Source organism: Typha latifolia, chromosome 6, assembly GCF_019914945.1.
Source record: "Typha latifolia isolate L0001 chromosome 6, TyphaL0001v2, whole genome shotgun sequence".
Lineage (NCBI taxonomy): Eukaryota > Viridiplantae > Streptophyta > Magnoliopsida > Poales > Typhaceae > Typha > Typha latifolia.
Genome location: NC_133091.1, coordinates 13,338,889 through 13,362,379, shown reverse-complemented (window position 1 = coordinate 13,362,379; position 23,491 = coordinate 13,338,889). Strand labels below are relative to the sequence as shown.

The following is a 23,491-nucleotide window of genomic DNA, read 5'->3' as shown; positions in this document are numbered from 1 at the left end:
ACGTGTGAATGGGTCACCAATTTTTTGTTAACGATTAGATTACGGTGATCGATTTATTTAACGCATATTAGATAGTGCATTTCACACGTTGATCCTATACCAATCAATCACATTAATACCACTCATTATAACTATCCGATTAGCATATATCCACATTAATTAGTTTAGCATAGCTTCTCCATGCAATAATTATGTTTAACATGAAATATATGTAGCAATTAATGTGAGTTGACCTTTCACATCGAGCCGCCTCATATTTCTCTAAAATGTATATTAAATAGATATGACCAAAATTTAGGTACATGGATGGCCATAAAAGGTCAACATCTCTTGATTCTATTTATCCTCCCAATTTTTTGTATATAAAAAAGATGGATATAAAATTATCCTTAAAAGGTTGACTCACATCTATAATTTCAACTAATATATGACACAAAGGAATCAAGTGAGAGAATTTCCCCTTTAATTTCAAATTTTAATCTATACTTGGAGAAATCAATGGCCACATCATCATCCTACATTCCACGTCACATTGAGGAATCTCGAATAATTTGTGGTGTCAATTGTGTGGGTTATGATGGATTATATATTCATGTATGGCTACATTATCAATTCTATCCTTGAGGAGGGGATCCAACAAAATATGGGTATATCTTTTTTTCCTATTAATGAGGTAAATGATATAGAAATGGAAGGATCTAATTCACCTTGGTTTTAAGAAAATTCTCATTTTATAGTTCAAGGAAAGGGTTTTTTTTTTATCAAAACAAAAAAAAACATAAAAAATTATAAATTATAAGTAACACTCAATATTTTTGTAATTTTTCTAATTAGTTAGCATCGCTTCTTTTTCAGTCATTTGTAACCTAACGTTTGCTTATGACTTTTACGTAACACTCTGAGTTAATCGAATATAGACAATGAGATTATATCGGACATTCTATTTGATACAGTCTAATACAAGCAACCGAACTTAACCTACTCATACCGATTAAACTATAACTTAAGTAACATTTTAAATTCCAAAATTACCCTTACCATAGCACCATCCCCCATCAATCCATCCATCATGGGATTGAAAAAAAAATGGTTGGATTTAGTAAGGAAATGATGCATGCATAGTCGGTTCATGGCATCACACATCCATTTCCCCTTACTCCCAATGGAAGAAGCTTTTGGAGATGCCCACTAAACCAACACAAAAAAGACAACCAAAGAAAGGCATACCATTTGTTGGGAATGTAAAAAAAAAAACGTGGTAAATTTAATAGAGATTTGTGACAAAGCTTCTTCTTCTTCTTCTTCTTTTTCTTTTCTCTCTCTTTATTCTGCTATTTGATACTATTTTTTTTTGGATAAGAATAGTCTACTAGATATTGCAACCGACATGGATTAGATTCTCCTCCCACATTCCTGTGTCGAGAATAATACCATAAGACTAAGAAAAGAATAACCGCCGACCAAGATATATATAAATAGTCGGGAGTTCTTGTTTGCTTTGAGCTTAGGGACCTTCATGAACTGGTTTAGAGACTCTTAAACTTGTTCAGTAATCAAACATCTCAAGTTTACTCTTCAAAAAATTAAAACTAAAAAATAATTATATCCTAACGACTTACTTAAATTTGCCGGCCAATCAGTAATTTGATTGGCTTCTCTAAACACATGCGTAACTTTATAATTTTAATAATCATAAATTAGGTAATTAATATCTTGTGTTATACTCTAAATATATGAGACTAACTAATTGATCTATGCAAAATAGGTTCAATAAATAAATAAATAGTTTTTTTTTATTTACTCAATATACCTTCTAAAGTTGATTTATGTGCGACATAGTTGAAGAGATTAGTTTGGTTGACGAATAAGAAACTCCTATCCATGTATTCAAAATCTTTTATTCAAGATTTATAGCTGCACACTATCTAAATTATGTATATGTGGAATTTTGGATGAAATTTGAGAGAGAGAGAGAGAAACTTTTTCATATTTTAGATGATTCTTTTAAGAAATTTTTTTCATCGAATACACAGAAGAAAACTAAGACTTTTATTACCACTCTCTAGTTCTCTACGGCCAGCTCCCCCTCCTACTTTTTTGATCTCTTTTTAAATTTTATTTAATATTTTTTTCCTCCAGATTTTTTATGAACTATACGATCATGATAAATTAAGTCAATTCAAGAAAATCTTCTGTAAACTGGTTCACTATATATATATATGTGGTGGTTTTGGAGGATATGTATGTAAATATAAAAAACCTAATAAATAAATAAAAGAAAATTTTCAAATAATATATTTCATTTTCATCTTCATGGAGTGGTGGTGATAATAGAGTTGAGGTCAAGTAGTCGATGAAGGTGGTTTAGAAATGCAGCAGAGGACTGAAGGCTATGATCTATATGAGAGGTATAAAGTGGGGAGAAGTTAGAGATGCAAAGAGATAACTAAGGCAAAGAGATATGGAGAGATATAAGTAAAAGCCATAAAGTGAGGAGAAGTTAGAGATGCAAAGAGCTAAGGCAAAGAGATATAGAGAGATATAAATAAACTAATTTATTAAACGATTCAAATACAAACATAAGGTACAAGTCATAAGACCTTATTTATAAAGAAATAAAATAAAACTTACTAAGATATTCAAAACGAAATAAGAATCAAACTAAAAAGCTTATCAAGCTAGTTATTTTATGAGATTAATCCTATTCATATAACTAAAATCAGATAAGAAATAAACTAAGAATTAATAGGATAACTTGTGTCTATCTTTCAGATTAGATCATGTCCGCCCTAGATATAATTCGAATACGAAGAAAGTATACGACAAAAAAACTTAGATTATTATGTTACCAAATCTCTCTAATTTTATATTTTTTGGACGCCATATGAATATTTGCTAATTCATATTTTTAAAATTGCGCAGACAATAAATTCTTGCAATTTAGGGACTTATCTTAATTCAAATTCGGACTCAATTCGATTCAGATTTGACCTTATCATAATAAGGGTGAGGAGTAAATATTAGTAATTTTCTAATAATATTTTAGTGATTTAAACAATAGAATTTCATACATAAATTATAGATTAAGATTAATAATAATTAGTCAAAATAATATTAGAGTGTTATATAAAAATTATAGGGAGGATTTGTCAAAGTTAATAGAAAATAATGGTTATAGAGGGTGTTATTTAAAAAATTGCCCTCAATAAATAAGACAAGGCCATTCCAAATCGTACATGGGAAGCTCCCCTCTCTCTGCCCCGATCTAACGAGCACCTGCACTTCCAGAAGCGACCGCCTCTCTCTCTCTCCCATCAATGGCTTCGCCTCCGGACCCGAACCCCGTCCTCAGCGTAAGAATCGTCTCGCTGGACTACTACATGGCGCCGCCGATCCCCGACCTCGACTTTTGCTACAGCCCCTTCCATGGTCGTCTCTCCCCTCTCCTATCCTTTCCTCGTTGAGGGTTCTTGACAGGGTTTTCAAATTGCTTCGATGGTTTTGTTTACGCTTGAGAGATGGTTTCATTGCAGGGGAAAAGACGGAGGAGGTTCCGGTCATAAGGATCTTTGGTTCGACGCCGGCCGGGCAGAAGACTTGCCTTCACGTTCACCGGGTTTGGCTTTCTGATCCATCCAACAAATTCTAGGATTCATATGAAAGAAATTAGGCATTTTCTTGTTTTCCTGGGGGTGATCTTTGCAAATTGGGAAAGAAAAGGAAGGGTTTTGGAGGTATTGTGTAATGTGTATGCCCGTGTTTGGTCTTATTTTATTACCGGAGGTATAAGAACTGCAATATCTTGGAGAAAGAACCGAATATAATTGTGCTAATGTTAGAAAAATTTGTTTATGCATAGTTGGGATGTCTAATGTCTTTGTCGCAATACATTGCAGCACCTCAAAGATGATCTAGTTGACTCTGTTATGGTATCACCGGTTCCAGGGCATGTTTTGTCTCTCTGTTATCTGAGTACTTTTATGCGTGTAATTAGATAATTCTGTAGAATAGGTAGTTTCTTTCAATTAATCATGGTTGACATAAGTCAAAAGGTTTTCAAGCGAAATTGGGAGCAGCATCCAATCAAGTAGTAGGAGAGTAGATGACCCTCCTAACACATTGATGTTTGTGAAGTTCTATCCCTTATTCCTTGTTTCTCCTTTCATTCCTGTGGTTGAGGAACAAGCCTACAATAGCAGACATGCAGGCAAGTCCACCTCAAGTCATTGAAGTTGACTTTATTGTAAAGGTCCCAGTTTCATGGAGCTGATTTCTGTGATATTCTAATCCATCTTGTAAAATTGAAAATTCTCAATTGACTGTGAATTTAAATTGGGTGAATTCTGATACTAGGTGAATCTTTAAGCTCACATCACGGCATTGTGGATGTTATTCTCTTTATTTCTTGACTACTGCTTTCCAGTATGTGCAATCTGATATAGCAAGCATAATGAATCGTCGAGTGTTGTGTCAGAAATTTATTCCGGTTCTCTTTTTTTAGGCCTTGCCATATTTCTATGTACGATGCCCAGATGAGCTACTTCAAGATCCGGATGAAGGTAATACATGTTGTAAAGTGTATTTTGTATAGAAGGAATATCTAGAATGTTATTCCATATTTCCATGTAATATTTCACTTTCTTACATGCAACATAATAACTCTTCTTGACATTGCAAGCTGAAATTATATGGCCAAAAATATCTCTTAACCAAAATTTCTTGTCTCTATCGTGTTAAGAATTTTAATAATCCTAGTTTGTTGTTCCTTTAGATTGTTGGAGAAATTTCTCTGTCCTAAGTCTAAAATGATACGTCATACGGAACACTTTTAAATTGTTTTCATCTAAAAAATATAGGGAAGTATAGATTTTCTTAATCTCCTTTGTGAACGGTTCTATTTTGTGATCATCCACATTCTATTGACTATAATTATAGGAAATTGTGGTATCATTCAACATTACTTCCCTCTTATTTTTCATCTTTCATGCTTAGAATAGTTAGTGGACAACTGGACATCTATACCTGTTCGTCTATGTGGGCAGAATTTGTGCTCACTTATAATCATGATGTGCTATGTTGTAAGGTACAGGGCTTCTCACATCTATAATCGTTATGTGGCTGGTAGTTACTTTCTTCCATATGCTGCAAGTCTCCGGTTTACCATGTCTAACTGGGAAATCCCTTTGGCTTCTACTTTTGAATTGCATCCATTAATGGTAAAATACTGCCATGACTGTTGCTGCAGGAAAACTACCTCTTAAAGTGTTTGTTACAGTGGAACCTAGTTTCTATTTTTATGATAGTTGGGTTCTTCATTAGTATAACTGCACTATGCTCTTCTTGATGCTTTGTAGTTCCATGGTAAAAGGATGATTTTCTGGATATATGTGATGGTCACGCACATTCTTTGCTTACTATTTTTTTTTATTATATGTCTTGTGCAGTCAATAAATGTATGACTGGTTTTATTAATGCTATTGAGAAGGCTTTGAAGGTATGCTTACACATTTTTTTAATTCCATCTGTTACTTTGTATAATTTGTCTTTCAAGTTTGTTATGAACTTTAATAAAATTTTCAGATGCGAAGTGCGTCAAAAAGGCAACACGTTCATGGATATAACCTTGTTCGGGCTAAAACACTATATGGCTATCATTTTATGGAAGAGTTTTTTGTAAAGATTTACCTGTATCCTCATCCCTTTCCTTTCATTAAATTGTTTCTATCAATGCTATGCCTTAAGAATTACGTCTCCAAGCATCTTTTTGTTGTTATTTGCTCTTCCATACACATGGCTGTTAGTAGTATCAGGCTATCAGCTATGCAATAATCTAGTGAGGTCCTCATTCTCATGCTTATCTAGTATATGATACTATGGAAGAATTTGTAAGTCCTAATGATAAGAAATACATCACTGCATTGCACCAGAAGGTCCAGCACAGGTTTCCTGAACCTGAAGGACCTCTTTTCTTTTTTCTGTTCTTTGAATTTTTATTCTTTTTAATAGCTCTACTACCTATATCAGTAAATCAGTTTTTTGATAAGATCAGATAGTTTATTGGGTGTAGAGAATGTTTGCTCCATCTCCTCTAGAACACAGAGTTATTGGTTCTCCTTTAATTTGTGAATTAGTTAAAAAATTGTGTTGCTTGGTTGAGGTGTTGAGGTTATGGAAGTCGATAGCGTGCGCCCATGTATTATTCTATTGTTCTTCGGTGTCTGTAGTCTGTGGATTAATTTGTTGAGCTCCCTGCCGTACTTCTGTTCACAGAATGCATCTTATATAGTATAACTGTTATCTCCTTTTAGGGGCCATTGTTTTCACTTTGCCTTTCTGTGTTTTAATATGTTTGGCTAGATCACCTATTTCCTTTCATGAATTTCCTTGATGGAACTAAAGATATTATCCTCAGGAAGTAGCTCATGCTGCAAGACTTCTATTGGTATGTTGGTTAGTCTTACTTTTTTTTTCCTTATCTTTTGATTATTCTTTTTATTTCTTACCTTAAATGATCATTATGAAAGTTTAATATATAAGAAGCTCAGTAAATATCAACCACTCAGTGCTGGCACGCTGTCTTTGAAGAAGTGAAGAAGAATAGTTAACTAGTAGTCTAGTATTCGGTAAAATCTACGAAAGAATCAGGGTTTTATGGAGTATCACAAGAAGAAAGGTTCCTGTCAGCGTAGGCTTAAATCTCTTGCCTACTATAAGTAGCTGACAACAGAAGACAATTTGGGAGGGGATAGATCAGGCAGAATAGGTGGATCGTGAGAAGCAGAGAGAAAATGGCTTGTCCTGCTGCACTAATTTATCTTTGGCATAAATAGTAACTTTTATAGTTGCAAATCTGTTATTTTCTCAGAGAGTTTTGTTCTTATGCTAACAAAATGTAGGCTGCTGAATAACATGTTTCTCAGCGAACAATTGTTATAAATTTGAATATTGTAGTCGTCAGGAGAGAAATACACGTGAATTAGTCTGAATTGATCTGGATACTTTTTTTTGATTGATCTATTAATAATTTTTTCTTGACTCTTCTGAATGGATTAGTATATTTCCCTTTAACTAGGATTCTCCTTGTCAAAGCAAGGGGTTGGTTGGAATGCTCTTTCTGCCTGGTTAAGAGCTGACTTGGGGTGCCGTTGCACATCATAGTGCCCATACTTCCAAATAGAATAGGTGACTGTACTACTGTATTTAATAATGACTTTCTTGAATCTTTTGATTGGATTGATATATTTCCCCTTTAAATGGGATTTCCCTTGTCAAAGCAAGGGTTGGTTAGAAGGCTTGTTGTTGCGCATCATAATTCACGTACTTCCAAATAGAAGTGGCGAACTGGTTTTGCTCAGTACTGTGCATTTAAGAGTCGATGTAGATGGTAGGTAGAAGTCTGCTGTCTTCTTCAGCATGATACTTTTGGGCTAGTAGACCTCCTATTCTGTGCTGCTTTATACATGTTTATCTCTTTCTCTTTTTTTTTTCTTTGTTAACTAAAATCTTCTTATACTTTTGATGACATGATTATATGTGTTTCTCATCACTTAGTGGATTCTTTCTTTAACTAAGGAAATATTTATGGGATTTACTCATACATTTTTTTAGGTCATCAGTAGTGCATAGCTCATTGATTGCAACTAATATTCGTTTAATTTGGCATAGGGCGGTGCCATTCTTAATAGAATGCTTCAGCCGTATGAATCTCATATTCCATATCTTCTTCATTTCCTGGTAAGAAACTACAGCTTCCATTATTCATTTTCCCAATGGTTGCAATGTGCAATAATAACAGAAAGTGCATTTTTCATTTTATGTTGCACGGTTAATATAATGGAATTGAGTTGTTGATATATGGATTCTGGTTCCAATCTTATGGTCCATGTGAAGCTGGATGGTATGATGCTTATTTAATAGGGTTTTTGCTGCAAGTCCTTTGATGGTAATTTTGAAATCTGTTCCCTCTGCCTTTACATGGTGTTGACATCTTTAAGTGCTGTAGTATTTGTAATCATGTAACATTTAGTCCATGGTTTGAAGTATTGGCCGATATTGATATGTATATATTGGTACATATCAGTATCTGCCATTACTGATTTGAAGTAGTGGCTGAAACCCGGTTTCCCTTAGTTTCGGCCCAGTATTAGCCATAGTCTTTTTATACAAAATTTGATTTTTTTTACTTTACCTCCTCTTTTAAGCATGAGCATCATATCTGTACACCCTGTTCCTTATCCTTCAAATCCAAGAATTTACTTCTGATTATTGAGATATTGTCAATTATTATTGTGCCTTTTTTTTCTTAAGGTACCGTCAACAGTAGTTGAAATTTATTACCTTTATTTCATCTAGTCTGTTTTGTTCTCTTGAAGCACATTAGAAGGAGCTTTTCTTAAGTTTCTTTGGAATGATGTAGGTTGACTATAACTTGTATGGGATGAGCCACATACATGTTTCAAATATGAAGTTTCGTCCTCCATTACCTGACTCCTTCGACTCCAAGATAGCATGTAATGTAGAGGATTTCATGAAATTGAAAGAAAAGTCAGTTTCTTTATCTGCTAGTCTACAGGTTGGTCATTCTGAATTTTGCTTGTCACCTTGGTTATTTTTGGTCTAGTGCTTTTCCCTCTACACAATTACTCTTTAATAATTAATATTAGGCAGATTTGGATAGTGATGCAGTTGGAAATCCGGCAATCTGGATATCTTCGACAGTTCCAAATGCATCGTTATGGGAAGATTCAGCTAGTGGACATGTAACCACTGAAAGTACGGGAGTCAACTTAATTCGACGTCAGAGTACCTCAATGCTCGAGGCAGACTCAAGTGTAGATGGTTTGGTTTTATGGGATAATCTTTAACCATTTTTCTTCTGTAGTCATAATTGTGCTTTTGACTTGAGTTTTTACTTGCAGACATCCTCAATGAGAAATATAAAATGTATACATCTCTTTCTCAAGTTACATCAGAGACAAAAATGGTTCAATCACTCTTACCTATTTGGGAGGTTCGGTTTTCTAATATTCATGTCTAGATTATTCTGTAGGATTGTTCATTTTAACAAGATCAAGTTTGATTTCTAGTTATGTTGACTTGCTATCTTTTCTTTAGGAGTTCCAACGTTCTGGAATGCAGGAGGCAGTAAAGCTTCCTGACAGTAGTAAACCTCAACCAGAAAATGTTTTGAGAAGTTTTTTGCATGATCTTAGATATGCGAATGCACTATCTGAGTTGCTTCCAGAAGAGAAAATATCCTTTCAGAATGTTTCTGCAGTTTCTGATTCTGGGAAGCTAGAGAAGTGCATTACAGCATCGACCAACATTGCAGGATTAATTGAAGATACAGAGCAGAAGAATTTAAGCAATGCTAATTATGGAACTTTCAGATGTACTGAAGAAGAAAACGGGAAGAAAAGACTGTCATTTGGATTTTCATGCAAAGAAAATGAAGACACTATACACTCTGAGATGAATTATGAATGTCAAGAATTGATGTCTACCAACCTTCAAGGATCATCGTCACAAATGGTTGAAGCAGGCGATCTCAAGGTAGTTTTTTAGTTTCTGGGAGAACCTTGAGAGCCTTATTGGTTTCTTGCTTCTGCAGTTGAGTACTATTTTTATGGCCACTATTAACTATTAAGTATGACATATCATGAGTTGCTTCTTTTTTTTTTAATGTATTTGATATTTGATGAATTTTATGGAAATATAGCATTCATGTTATCATGATAGTTTCATATTGTTGGCTTTTGTGATCAAGCCTTTACTTAAAACTGTTTTTGTCAACATTTTTTTTTTTCATAGATGTAAGTGAACCATGGACCTTGAAGCTTTTTGTGTAGCTCGTGGGTGATGATTTGGTTTCCTCTTATCTATGGCACCACATATCTTGGGCACTTGATAACACAAGAAATCAAGCTTGATTTGGCTAGGATGTCTTAGTCCATATCCATTAATCCATTAAACTAAAAATTTTCCTATGACTTTCACTATGAAAGCCTCAATGAGAAAACACCACATTGAACGGCCATAACACGTGAAGGCTAACACTAGAAGATGACCGGTACTACCAGAAGAGGGAGGGAGGGGTGAAGATGGCAGCGGTTTATGTAGAGTTTTTTTTCTCCTTGGCTGTCTCTCATATCATGATTGGACAGTGGTTCTTGTACCTAATCGTCTGGTAGCCTAACTTTGGATCTCTTGCTTAATATTTGAACAATTCGGTGCATTTACTACCTTATTTCTATTATTAAACTTTTTTTTTTTTTGCAGTTCTTCTAATTTTGAATTATTGACTATTTTGTGATTCTGAAATTCAGAAGTCTATTGCTGACATTCATGAGGCCCTAGGAAATTTTATAGATAAGGTGGATCTTTTCTTTAGGCAAGTTTTGTGACTCATATCAGAACGATGGGCCTCATTATGCATACTGAATGCCAGCTTCAAAGTCATGATATCTAATTTTGGCTTTATATAGATAAGTTGTATTTGAATTCCTTGTCCCTTCTAGATGTCTGAGCTGGTTAGTAGTTCTAAGAAAGTTGTTTCCCAATCACCATTTAGGAACATCTGGTATTAATTTTTGCTTTTCACTTTTTTTTTATCAAACTCAAAAGTTGGTACACGGTTATTTTGATTAGTTTATGTGGTGTCTGTTGTTCTTTTGTAGAGCATGGACTCTGATGCCATTGGACTTTTAAGCTGGTTGGCCTCTTCCCAGGCTGCAGAAGACTTGACTACTGATGATGAACTAATGAATGAAGCAATTCTCAGTCCTTTATTTCAAACAAAATCCTACAAAGTTGCTTTAGAGACGGCTCATCTGGATTATGAATGTGCTTCCCAACAGGAATGTCAGGATATTCTTGATTCGGCTGAAGGTGACATAGCATCTGAAGGCCAGAAGGAACAAACATCTTGTTTAGATGTTAACATGCATATGGGTAGTGCTTCATCAGGTGATACAATTTCTCAAATTGATGGATCAGCTGATCATAATGTTAGAGCTCCTCAAGAAGGTGACCCTTTCTCCATCCATATGAGTACTGAAAATGATGAAGTGTCACTTTCTCTGGTAAAAAAGTGCAAAACTAGAAAGAGCATTAGTAAGTGTGAAAGAAATGAACTTCCATGGGGCCCTTTACCTCTTTCCACTAAAAAGAGGGAAGAAAAAGTTACTAAACGTGCTTCTATTGAATCTTCTGAAAATTTGCTGGAATATCATGGGGTCTCTACTGCCTCATCTTTATGCAAAGGTGATAAGAGTCACCATGCTTCAGTAGTCAATGCAGGCACAGATTCTTATGGCAGAATAGCAGGAAAGGCCTTGGCTACGTGTTCTGTGAGGGACTTGATGAGGAGAAAACGTTGCTTCATATCTGAGCAGACTGAATCTGAAAGTCCTAGAATTAAGATGATACCTGAGGAAAAAGCAAACAATACTTTGGATTCCTGTTTAGTGGCACCAGATTTCCATGCCATTTCCAATGATCTCTCAAATGCAAGGTCACATCATTGTGTTGAGGGGAATTTAGCTTCTTCTATAACCTGCACTGAAGCATTAGGTGCATCTGAATTCGTTTTTCCAGAGCAGACGAGTTTGCCTAATGATAGGAATTCTGGCAGTAACAGGGCTGGAGACCTTGCCTCTGCAAAGAATTATGGAACAGAATTTAGAGGTATTACAGGATTGAGTGCTGCAGTAAAGAATAATGTTCTTCAATCTGGTATTCAGGTGGGTCCAAATCATGATTCGTGAACCAATTCATTGAAGCCTTATATAATATACTGTTTTTCCGGTTGAATTTATTTCTCTAGAATGTGTGCAGATGACTTTTATCAGGCAGCCACCCTCCAAAGACCAAGTTGATACTATTATGGATGACTCTCCCAGTAGTATTGGGCAAGGTGGTGATCCGTTAGTCTTTAATTCTTTGGGCTTTTGTGATGTTGTCCTTACAATTTCTCATGATGTCTTCTTATACAACTTACAAATTTTGAGTGGTAGTCAGGTTGATAGACCAACTAATGCCTAGGCAAATCCCATACAGAAGGCCTTACAACCCAGGCCTAGCATCTTTACTGAATCCCTTCATTGAGCCGAGGAAGGTCTTCTCTTTCAAGAGATGACCGGGCCTCTCTTACTAATGGACTGGAAGGTTCGAAGTATCAGTTTCAGGGTCGAGATCAACCACTTAATAAATTGATATTTCTTGGCCGTATCGGCAGATCTGTTTCGGATGATTCAAATTTTGGGCAATAGAATGATAGATGCCTACTTTAACTAATGAAAATATGAAGTAGCTAATTACATTTTTATTAAGAACCATATGCCGTGCTGGCAGTTATTGACTTATTTCTACTCTGAAATAAAGTTGGACTCAAATATAGTGATATTTACTTTAATTTCTTAATGAGAAGTATACTAAATTGTTACGTTTCTTTTTTCTTGTAAATTCTTATGTTTTTCTCTTTATGTTTTCTTGTTCAGCTGCTAGGCAGGGGTTGAATGATCCTCTTCCATTTTTCAGTAGGAACTTTGAAATGAAGAAGCATTATGAATCATTTCAACACGTGGGAAACCTTAATTCTCAAGAATCTGCTCTAGGAATCTTAACTCACTTCCAAAATGATGGTTCAATTTTGTATGTGCTAACACATGCAATTTCACCACCAACCTTGGAATCTGTTCAGGAATGGCTTCTTCAAGATCTGCCAGGAACTATTTGTATAAACAATGACTGTGGTATGAACAGTTCCCCCCCTCCACATTCCTTTATTGTCCCTGACATTGATTGTTTGTCTTACTGCGAACTCTATAACATTAGGTGGCTCTAAGACGAGCATCTCATTGTTAGCACAAGATCCTTCATCCAAGATAAATGATAGTCTACAAGCTAGTGGAGAAGGATTAGATTCCTCCTGTAGTGAGAAAGCATCATTCTCCCAGCAAGATACACTCGGAGATGCTTGTGATTCTTCCTTTCTACAAGCTAGAGTTGCTCTTCATTTGAATTCTGATGTACCTAAATCTGTTCAATACAAAAATATATCTGCTCAGTCTGGAAGTTTCTTTGCTCGTGTTAATAGTATTCCCAGCAAGTCAACATTAGATGGTGTTCAGATGAAGCAAAAGATGGCGTCTGATATTTTGCATGATGTCTCTCAGATATCTTTCTTGGATGAGAAACCTGAGCTAACCCCTCTTAGTCAAATTGGATTTCGTGATCCCGCTAGTCTGGGCCATGGACAACAGCTAACGATAGTGAGCATTGAGGTCCTTATCTTTCCTCTCTTTTTTTCTAATTGTATATACATGTAGCTGTTTGTTCCACAATTGATCTGATTTGTAAAATTAAGAATGTGATTTTTTTAAGTAAAGTAGTAAATTGGTTTTCTAGTTGATTAAACGCAATCACTTGTGCTACATTTATGTTTCACCATTCATGAGTATCAAAAGCACTGATTCCTCTAAAAACTTAAGCTCTTAAATAAACTGTAATAGGAAATTGTTTTTTACGTCTTTTGTCCACTCCACCCTTCTGGGCTCAAATTAGTAGGCCTATCATCTTCCCAATTGGCATTAGTTGGGTTGATATCTGTCTTCCAACATATCATTGGAACAGTAGGATTTGAACTGAGAGTTATTGCATTAATATCATGTTAAACAACTGATGTCTCTAGAAACTACTAGCCTATTAGAGAAACTGAAATTTGCTTACATTCTTATTAGATCTTCTTATCAACATGTTATTAAATTGGACTGCAGGTTCTTGCAGGATGCAGAGGAGATCTCCGTCCTGATCCTCGGCATGATGCCATCAACATTATATCTCTTGCTGTTGAGGACGATGCAAGCCCTACCTTTGAAGTTTATGTATTATTGTGTGCTAAGAATGACGTGCCATTTAAAAGGTGTTATATCTGTTTTGTATTCTGTCTATTGCTTTAAAAATGTGCGCCTTCGCCTAGGCACTTGCACTAGACAAAATGTACCTAGGCTCCACTTAGATCTGCCTAGCTGACTGCCTTAGTAAAAGCTTTTGCCTTATCATGTTCTAGGATGTAGATTGATATTGAAATTTCAAATCATTGTAGATGCTGGTAAATTGGAGGACTCAATGGCCTATTGTGGTTCTTAAGAAGAATGCATTAACTTAGTTTTTAGATTGTACATATTAACCTTTTCCTCTAGCTATTATTTCTTTTTATTTGCTTATTTTGAACCTGATATTTTAGTTTTGATAATTAATTTCTTGATGGAGCCAATAAATGATGTTTGTGGAGCATATGCCTTGTCATATCTGTATAGATGTTTTGCGGATGCCAAACTAAGCCTTTGTTGATTGGTTGCTTTTTTTGTTTCTCCTTTAACCTTCATCATTAGTGTTTCTGATCTATCCTGCATAGTACACAATGTAGGAATTGAATATGACTGCACTTTTAGAACCACAAAGTCTCTGCTGAACTTTACTGTATATCTTAATATCTTTTCTTATTGCACTTCTAAAATATGCTTAACCTCTTGTATTCTTATTATTAACACACATGCTTTCCATCTTTTGTTTTTCTTTTTTCTTTTTTGTACAAGTGACCATCTTCACAGAATTTTTAAACAACCTCCAAAATTGATTGTGATTTTTTTTACAAGTCACTATTGCATTTAAGTTTTAAAAGCCTGTATACATTTGTTATTTGGTTGGTGAAAGGTTTCATATAGGTGAATAAGGAATCAGAATCATATCCTCACTGAGGAATGAGGATATAATTCGCCACCAAATTTGTCAAATAGGTGATTCATGACGCAATGTGATTCAATGGGTTGTTATATTTGAGCAAAAGGTCCTGAGTTCAAATCCACCCAGACCTATATGCAATTAAACAGATAAAAACATCCAGCCATTTAATCTATACTTCATCTCTTGACCCTCTTAAATTATTTTGACCCTAAAAGTGCCACAATTCTTTAATAGCTTAAGATTTTAGAGTAATTGGCTATTTAACATGGATAATTAGGTTATTATCTCTACCTTGTAGTTTTTTAAAATGTCTAATTTTCCTAGTGGTATCGAATGGAGCAGTTAATTTTACTGAAATGTGGAAATGACCGAAAGGTCGTTCCTAGACTAGAGCAGATAGTGGATTAGCAAGGATTTGCTGCTTTTTCCCCATCAAGGGTGATACGATGGCAGGTCGTGAATTCTTTCCCTTATCTTTCTAGGTGTTCTTTATAGTGGTCTTTGTTTTTGACTTTATCCTGGGAATTGTTTTATGATCATACTTTGATTGTTCTATATATTTTGTTTCTGTTTTCATATCTTGATTTCCAAAGCTGGTTCCGAATAGGTTTATCATTCTCCCTGGTTCAGGCTACATTTGCTGACTTTCTTAATGTGATCTGGTTTCTCTATTTGTGGCATGAAAGTTCCTCTCCTGTTATGTTCATATGTTTTTCTAAATAAATTTCTTTTCATGTGTAGAAATGTTGATGGAGTTTCTGGTGTCAAAATTTTCATCTTCTTTGAAGAGAAACATCTTTTGGTCCATCTTTCAGACATGATATCTTCTATTGATCCAGATGTTCTGATGGGATGGGAGATTCAAGGTGGGTCTGTGGGGTTTCTTGCTGAAAGAGCTGCCCATCTAGGCATAAGCTTACTGAAAAAGATTTCCAGGATACCAACACATGAGGTAAAGCGAAGAGCTAATGATTCAGCTGCTGATTCTGAAGTTATGCAGTCCGAAGCTTCAATTGCTGATGTTATTCTTGAAGACATGGTTGAGGATGACTGGAGTCGTACCCATGCCAGCGGTGTACATGTTACAGGAAGGATAGTGCTAAACTTGTGGCGTCTCATTCGTACAGAAGTTAAACTTAATATGTATAGTGTTGAAGCTGTGGCTGAAGAAGTCTTGAGGCGAAAGATACCATTAATTCCATGCAGAATATTGAATAAATGGTTTTCAAGTGGTCCTGGACGAGCTAGATATCGATGCATAGAATATATTATGGAGAGGGCTAAGCTTAATCTTCAAATAGTAAATCAACTAGATATGGTAAAGACATTTGCGCTGCAATTTTCATATTTCATTCGATGATAAGAGTGGGACTAAGGATAGGTTGCACTTGAAAGTTGTTAGGCTTTCAAGTTCTGGAATGAATTACTGGTTTTTGGATCTTGCTGCTCTCCTATTATAGGAGACTTTTCCTAATCAGTGATGTAGTCATGATTGCTTTGCAGAGAAAATGATGATTTTTTTTTTCCTTACTCTCATTTTATCTTCATTCTTTTGACAAGAAATCATCCACTTATTAATTTACTATCTTCTGTGTATGTACTTTAACAAACTTATTTGGGTAAATTATGACATTCTCCTAGCTATCTTGTTTTGTCCTTATTTTTTAGACTTGCTTTCTTGGCATATGTTTTGAGGTTCAGTTTGGTCTGACATCAGGGAGGAACTTATTTTAGTGAGGTGTAGCAAGAAATTCTAGCCCAAAATTCTCTCCATTGTTAACGGGGTCAACTAATGTTTTCTCTGACCTTGCAGAATGTCCTTTCTTCCTGCTTTACTTTGGTACACTTATTAATTTACTATCTTCTGTGTATGTACTTTAACAAACTTATTTGGGTAAGGTAAGGTGTAGCAAGAAATTCTAGCCCAAAATTCTCTCCATTGTTAATGGGGTCAACTAATGTTTTCTCTGACCTTGCAGAATGTTCTTTCTTCCTGCTTTACTTTGGTACAGTTGCATTTACGTTTACCTATTTGCTCTTCCTTTTGTTGGTTAATACATACTGATACAAGTTGCTTGGTTACACTGATGTTGGTCATTGATGTTGTTCAAACTGTTCTTACCTTTTGCAGATCAATCGAACATCTGAACTTGCTCGTGTTTTTGGTATTGATTTCTTCTCTGTACTATCTCGGGGTTCACAGTTCCGTGTTGAGTCTATGCTCCTAAGATTAGCCCATACGCAAAATTATCTTGCTATCTCTCCAGGAAGCCATCAGGTTCATTGTCACTATCACCAGTATTTTTTGTTTTGAAATTTTGTTTGTCGTTGATGCTATCATTTATTTATTTCTCACTATTTCACAGTTTGTTCTGTGAAGCTTGATTAGGTATGTGCTCACATGTTATTCACTTGTACATGTGAATGAGCTTTGGAGTAAATCTTTTATTGGGGCAAAGGAACTACCTACTTATACATAATATCTTACCGATTATATATCAAGTTTCCAGAATGTGAATGTCAAAATCTTATAATTAGATGTCACTGTTGATGAGGGGGTTGGAATTGCCAACTTTAAGTAGCTTAGATGCATGGTTTGTCACTTTGTTGTTGATTTAGCCTGGTTTTCAAGAAAGAGTGAGGTTTTTCTTTCCACCCAATTTGTTTCTCATCCTTAGATAGGTCAAGGCTTTGGATTGGTAGACTTATACTGCAGAAAAGACAATTAACTAATCTGCACTGGAATCATTGTGTTGACTCCAAAGTAACACTTTGCAGATACCTATGTTGCAGTCTAATTCTGTGTAACATTGTTTCAGGAAATATGAAGGCAGCCAGAAGACCCCACTTCCCTTTTAAACTCATAATTGGCCATGTGACTTTTGTGTATATCAGCCAAGTACTCTTTGGTCACCTACCAGTACTTCTGTTTTGGAAGTCTGAAAGCTTTCGTCCCATCTGTCTTATCTTCTGTTTTCCCTGTTCTAGAATTTCTTTTTGGATGGTTTGCATGTCAGTGGATTTCACATGCCTGTTTCATTGTGACCCTTCAAAAAGTGTTCTATGTATTGGCAGTTGTAGATATGGCTAGCAGTTCAGAAGTCGATGCTTATAGTATCTGCAAGGCATCTTCCTACAATAAACATCTTACAACAACTTGAAAGAGTTAATAATTGCCAAATACTATTCATTCAAGGACTATCAAATGATAGCTACTAGTCTCACATGCCATATATTCATCTTTTTGGTATTATTTTTCTTTGAATATGTTTTTATTTGTTGCATCATACACTGAAGATTGAAGTTGTTTGTGTGTATGTTTTAAAACATTCTTACTTGATGAGGTATTGTGATCTAGATAATGATAACATGATTAATGTTCCATAACTTGTAGGTTGCATCACAACCTGCAATGGAGTGTTTACCACTTGTGATGGAGCCAGAATCTGGGTTCTATTCTGATCCAGTTGTTGTGCTGGATTTCCAGTCTCTTTATCCATCTATGATAATAGCATACAATTTATGCTTCTGCACATGCTTGGGAAAAGTATTTCCATCGAAGACAAATGTACTTGGTGTTAGCTCATATTCACCAGATCAACATGTTTTGGTTGATTTAAAGGACCAGCTGCTGCTAGCTCCAAATGGAGTCTTCTACGTGCCGTCAAAGGTGATAAACTGTTTGTCTACCTTCATTTCCCTCTTAAATGAACCAATGTAAACTTTCTTAACATTGCCTTGATTTTCTAAATTTGGCAATGAAGATGCATGCCAAATACTATTTAAGTAAGATATGTAAGATGCATTTTTTGTTTTTGCATTTGAATTCCTACAGTTAAAGAGTGCTCTTTGGAATATTGTGCTTTCTGACTTTGTGACGAAGTATAATTGCTAATTTCTATTAGTCAGCTCTTACTAGTGGTTAATTAATAATATAAATTGCGTACTTATTGTTTTTATTATTTTCCTTTTCTTATTATGTTCTCACATTGTGCAGCTGAAAGAGCATTAAGAGATGTGTGGAATGCCATGAGTATTTACTGATCCCCTAACTAATATTGTGGTCTCTTTTAGTCTTTGTTTGGTTCTTTTTCCTTTTGACGGTAGAGAACTGAGAAAGGTCAATAACTAAGTGGGGGATAAATAAATGTGGTCCTCAGTTACCAGCTTTGATAGGGTTTCCAGTATCGACCATTCGGGAAATGATACGTATCGGCCATTTGTATTGGATCAATTATTTTTTAATTACGTAAAATTTTAAATATAGAAATTTTGTAAAACTTTAGAAAAAATGTAAGAAAATAAAAGTTACTCACATATAAAGCCTAAAAATTTTAAAAATGTATTAACTTACTTAAAATTCATAACTAAAAAAGAATTTCTCTGTTACTTCCCCCCCCTCTCTCTCTCTCTCTCTCTCTCTCTCTCTCTCTCTCTCTCTCAGCAGCAGCAACAATAGAGCAGCAACACCGCAACAACATGAGAAAGAGAGGGAATAAGAGAGGAATTAAAAACTGAAAAAGAAATAAAGAAAATAAAAAAATAACTCACCTGAGGTCACTGGAGGTTGTCAGATCTTAGTCGGAGAATGTCGTTGGAGGTCGAGGTCGTTGGAAATCTACTTGGTCGCTAGTGGAAGATGTGAGAACTGAGAAAGAAGAGAAAAGAGATAGGGAGAAAGAGAGAACGAAAGAAAAGAGAGATGCTGGTGGGGGGGTCGGATCCGTCCTGCCCGTTTAAGGGAAGAAGGTTCGTAAGTGAGTTTAACTTGGCTGGAGATTATAAAATTTGAAAAATAAGGTATTGTTTTTGTTAGCAAGGAAACCTGATTCTTTTAAATAGCAGAAAATGTAGGAAAAAAAATATATGCACCGTTGCAAATTGGCATGCTTTGTGGCTACTCGCATCTGGAACAAGAATATCTAGATGTCCTAATACAATTTCAGGGCTTTCTCTATACAACTTTGTCTCAAATGACTTGTTAAGCTGACTAGTTTCTTATGGATGCCAAAGCAGTGGGGAAAAGCAGGTGAATTATGATAAGCAAAGAATTTTTATCATTGATGGGGTATGTGCAAAACATTGTTACCTATAGTGCTAGCGAGCTAGATAAGTGGTTCAATTAAAGTATTAAAAAAAGTTTAAAACCCTTAATATATTTGCTTAGACATAAAAGATTTAACCTAGATAGACTGTTTTGGACAATCCATTCAAAGTGGATTGTGCAAGATGAAATTCATCTTGTGTGGATCATCTCTACAAGGCGAGCTGCTGCCAGGATGGAAACCATATTAATGATAAGATGGAATATAATTAAGTGAAGGAAGGTGATGTAGCCAATAGGCCAAAGTGAGCTTATTGGGGACATGGTTGCACAACAACTGAACAAGCTAAATCTAAATTACACACTATAGCATCTATGAAGACTATGTGAGACAAATAATGATATAAAGTATATTCAAGTAAACAAGAAAGAATCATTACAATCTTTAGATAATTCGCCTTACATCCTTTGAAATAATGCATAATTTAATTAATGTACTCGAAGCAAGCAGTTGCATTTAAGCATCAGGTTCTGCAATTAGTTGATAGAAATTCTTGTATTGTTTCAAACTCATTCTCCTATCTTTCATAATTGCCATGGAGATAATTTAGTGTCGCAGAAACATTTTGCTCTGTGCATCATAGCGTCATGGGTATGAGTCATGGAAATAGTATCACCAGAAATTGGGAGAATGCTGCAGATAACTTACCTTCCCGTGCCCCTTGTTGGCAGGATCTTCATGCATTGGACAACTTTTTCATTTTTTAAACAGATATTGAACTGAAGCATAGTTATATGCCATTCTACATAATTAAGTAATTAACTATGTTCCAACAATTATTTCTTCGGGTTATGCAGGTCCGAAAAGGTGTTCTACCTCGTTTATTGGAGGAAATATTATCAACTAGGATAATGGTAAAGCAAGCAATGAAAAAGTTGATGCCTTCTCAGCAAGTTCTACAAAGGGTATTCTTTTCCTTCACAAACTATAAACGGGTGAATAGTGATGCATAAACTCAACTATGGTTTCACATTTTCTTGCATATGCTTAAGGGGATCATTGTTTCATCTCATTGTTTTTATGTTAAATGAGACTTCTCCTTTTCCAGATATATAATGCACGACAACTTGCTTTAAAGCTTATAGCCAATGTTACTTACGGTTATACTGCTGCTGGCTTTAGCGGTCGCATGCCTTGTGCAGAACTTGCAGATAGCATTGTCCAGTGTGGACGTAGAACACTTGAAACAGCAATATCATTTGTCAATGAACACCCTATGTGGAAAGCTAGGGTTGTATATGGTGACACTGATAGGTACTTGGCATCTACCTTGAATCCCATTCTGTTTACTACATAATGAATACCAGAATTCTTACTGTTTTCAATGCATTCTTTCCCCTAGTATGTTTGTTCTTCTAAAAGGTCGTTCTTTGGAAGAGGCATTCAGAATAGGAAAGGAGATTGCATCTGCAGTAACTGCAATGAATCCAGATCCAGTTACCTTGAAGTTGGAAAAAGTTTACTATCCATGCTTTCTTCTTACTAAGAAGAGATATGTCGGTTATAGCTACGAGAGTACTGATCAGAAACATGCAACATTTGATGCAAAGGGGATTGAGACGGTACGCAGGGATACATGCCCTGCTGTTTCAAAGATCTTAGAGCGGTCTATAAGGCTGATTTTTGAGCATCAAGATATGACTAAAGTAAGTTACTTTTCTGTTACCCCAGTACAATTGATTTGGCATTTTCTTTAAAAAAAAGTTATATCAACGGTTTTAGTCTAAGTAGATAATTTCTACATACTTGGGAATGATTGCTGTATTCTTCATGCAGGTCAAATCATATGTGCAGCGTCAATGGACTCGAATATTGTCAGGGAAGGTGTCTCTTCAGGATTTTATTTTTGCAAAGGAGGTCCGCTTGGGTACCTACAGTCTCAGGAGTTCGTCGCTGCCACCTGCAGCAATTGTCGCTACCAAAGCAATGATGGTGGATCCTAGGGCGGAGCCTCATTATGGAGAGCGAATTCCTTATGTCGTAATTCATGGGGAACCTGGAGCTCGTCTTATAGATATGGTTGTAGATCCATATGATCTTCTGCAAATTGATTCCCCATATAGACTTAATGATTTGTATTACATCAATAAGCAAATTATTCCTGCACTACAACGTGTTTTTGGACTTCTTGGTGTAGACCTGAACCGATGGTTCAGTGAGATGCCTAGGCCAGTCCGACCAACATTAGCTAAACGCCACTCTTACATGTCTTGTTCAGCATCTTTTCGCAGTAGTGATGATAGTAGTCTAGTCTATCCTAAGAAGCCACAATCAAAAGGAAGCAGAATTGATACTTATTACTTGTCAAAGCATTGTATTCTGTGTGGCAGATTGACTCAGAAGTTAGACTATTTATGTGACAACTGTTCAAAGAATGAAGCATTTGTTGCGTCAGTGGTGGCTGGGAGTACTTCAAAATTGGAGAGAGAAATCCAACATCTGTCTGCTGTAAGTTTTATTTCATTTAAAGATATTCCAAACTGCTATTTACCAATATAATTCTGTTAGCATGAAAGAATGGCTGAAATTGACATGCTATTACTCTTCAGTTATATCTCTGTAAATTCATTGTAAATTTAACAATATTTGCAAATACATATTCGTGAGAATCAAGATCATGGAAACAGCCTCGTGCTGAAATGAGAGTAAGACTGTATGTCCTCTCCGCAAATCTTGCATGGATGAGTCTCATGCACTTGGATGCTTTTTAGATTTTTAAATCATGGTTCTCTCAAAAAGATTATATTATAAGGACTTAATTAATGTTAAGGTTAGTAGTAGATTTATGAAGAGTACTACTATATTTTTGCTGATGATCTAACAGCAATGTTTTTAACTTGCAGATATGTAGGAACTGCGGTGGTGCTGATTGGATTGTAGAAAGTGGGGTAAAATGCACTTCTCTGGCGTGTCCAGTGTTCTTTGAGAGGAGAAAGGTTCAGAAAGAGCTGCAATCACTCTCCGAGTCTGCAGCACAAGCTGGGTTTTACCCTACTTGCATGCCCGAGATGTTCTAACCTGTATTGTATCTCTGCGAGGCTTGCTATTCTTCAGCGATGTAAATTGTAGGATGTAAAATATACGTGCGATATATCGAGATATTCTTTTCTTCAACCATTGTAGAAAGTACACCAAATAAAACACTTCCATCTTTAGAGAAACAGTGTAGTTTGCAATGTTGCTTTGTACACTATTCTTTTGTTGTTGTAATATTATTACAGGAGCAGGCGTTACTGAATCAGTGTAATATTAATTTTCTTTCTTGTGTACGTTTTTAATGACAATCATTTGCCACTCTTACGTGTGCTAATGTGAGATTTACTATGCTGGTGCATTATTTCTTCTTCTTGTCATAAATTAAAGGAATATAATATTACTTTTGATACTTTTCGTTGTTATTGGTAGTATTGTAGGCTGCTAATCTCTGTTAGTCACTTTTATGAAATGGGAGAAAACATCTCAGATGAGCTGAGGAAGAGTAAGCAGCACTCTTGTACAATTTCATAACAAATTTTGATAGAAATATTCTTAAAATTTGAACTTATTTAATAGATAGATAGAAACTCCATCTTCCTTCTCTCCTTTTTGTGACATCTATAAAACCTCTCCAAATATTAAATTCTAAATCAATCTTCTCTAAT

At 35.4% G+C, this 23,491-nt stretch overlaps 1 protein-coding gene across 3 annotated transcripts; it reads left to right on the top strand.

The window, feature by feature from the left end:
* Positions 1-3,238: 3,238 nt before the first annotated feature.
* Positions 3,239-23,171, top strand: LOC140790860 (DNA polymerase zeta catalytic subunit). Of its 3 annotated transcripts, none has more exons than XM_073141157.1 (24): positions 3,239-3,429; positions 3,534-3,616; positions 4,502-4,559; positions 5,445-5,494; positions 5,581-5,687; positions 6,400-6,442; positions 7,666-7,734; positions 8,417-8,572; positions 8,664-8,838; positions 8,919-9,010; positions 9,115-9,552; positions 10,677-11,741; positions 11,836-11,914; positions 12,498-12,752; positions 12,835-13,283; positions 13,776-13,921; positions 15,487-16,063; positions 16,877-17,023; positions 18,140-18,415; positions 20,648-20,755; positions 20,899-21,104; positions 21,193-21,496; positions 21,627-22,298; positions 22,694-23,171. In XM_073141157.1, exons 1-24 carry the CDS (start codon positions 3,318-3,320, stop codon positions 22,865-22,867), a joined length of 5,841 nt encoding a protein of 1,946 aa, XP_072997258.1. In that variant the 5' UTR covers positions 3,239-3,317; the 3' UTR covers positions 22,868-23,171. The 3 variants fall into 3 exon arrangements, with proteins under 3 accessions (XP_072997258.1, XP_072997257.1, XP_072997259.1); XM_073141156.1 differs by having other exon boundaries at positions 20,648-20,785; XM_073141158.1 differs by lacking the exons at positions 3,239-3,429; positions 3,534-3,616; positions 4,502-4,559; ... (1 more) ...; positions 5,581-5,687; positions 6,400-6,442 and adding an exon at positions 7,142-7,182 and having other exon boundaries at positions 20,648-20,785.
* Positions 23,172-23,491: the final 320 nt, after the last annotated feature.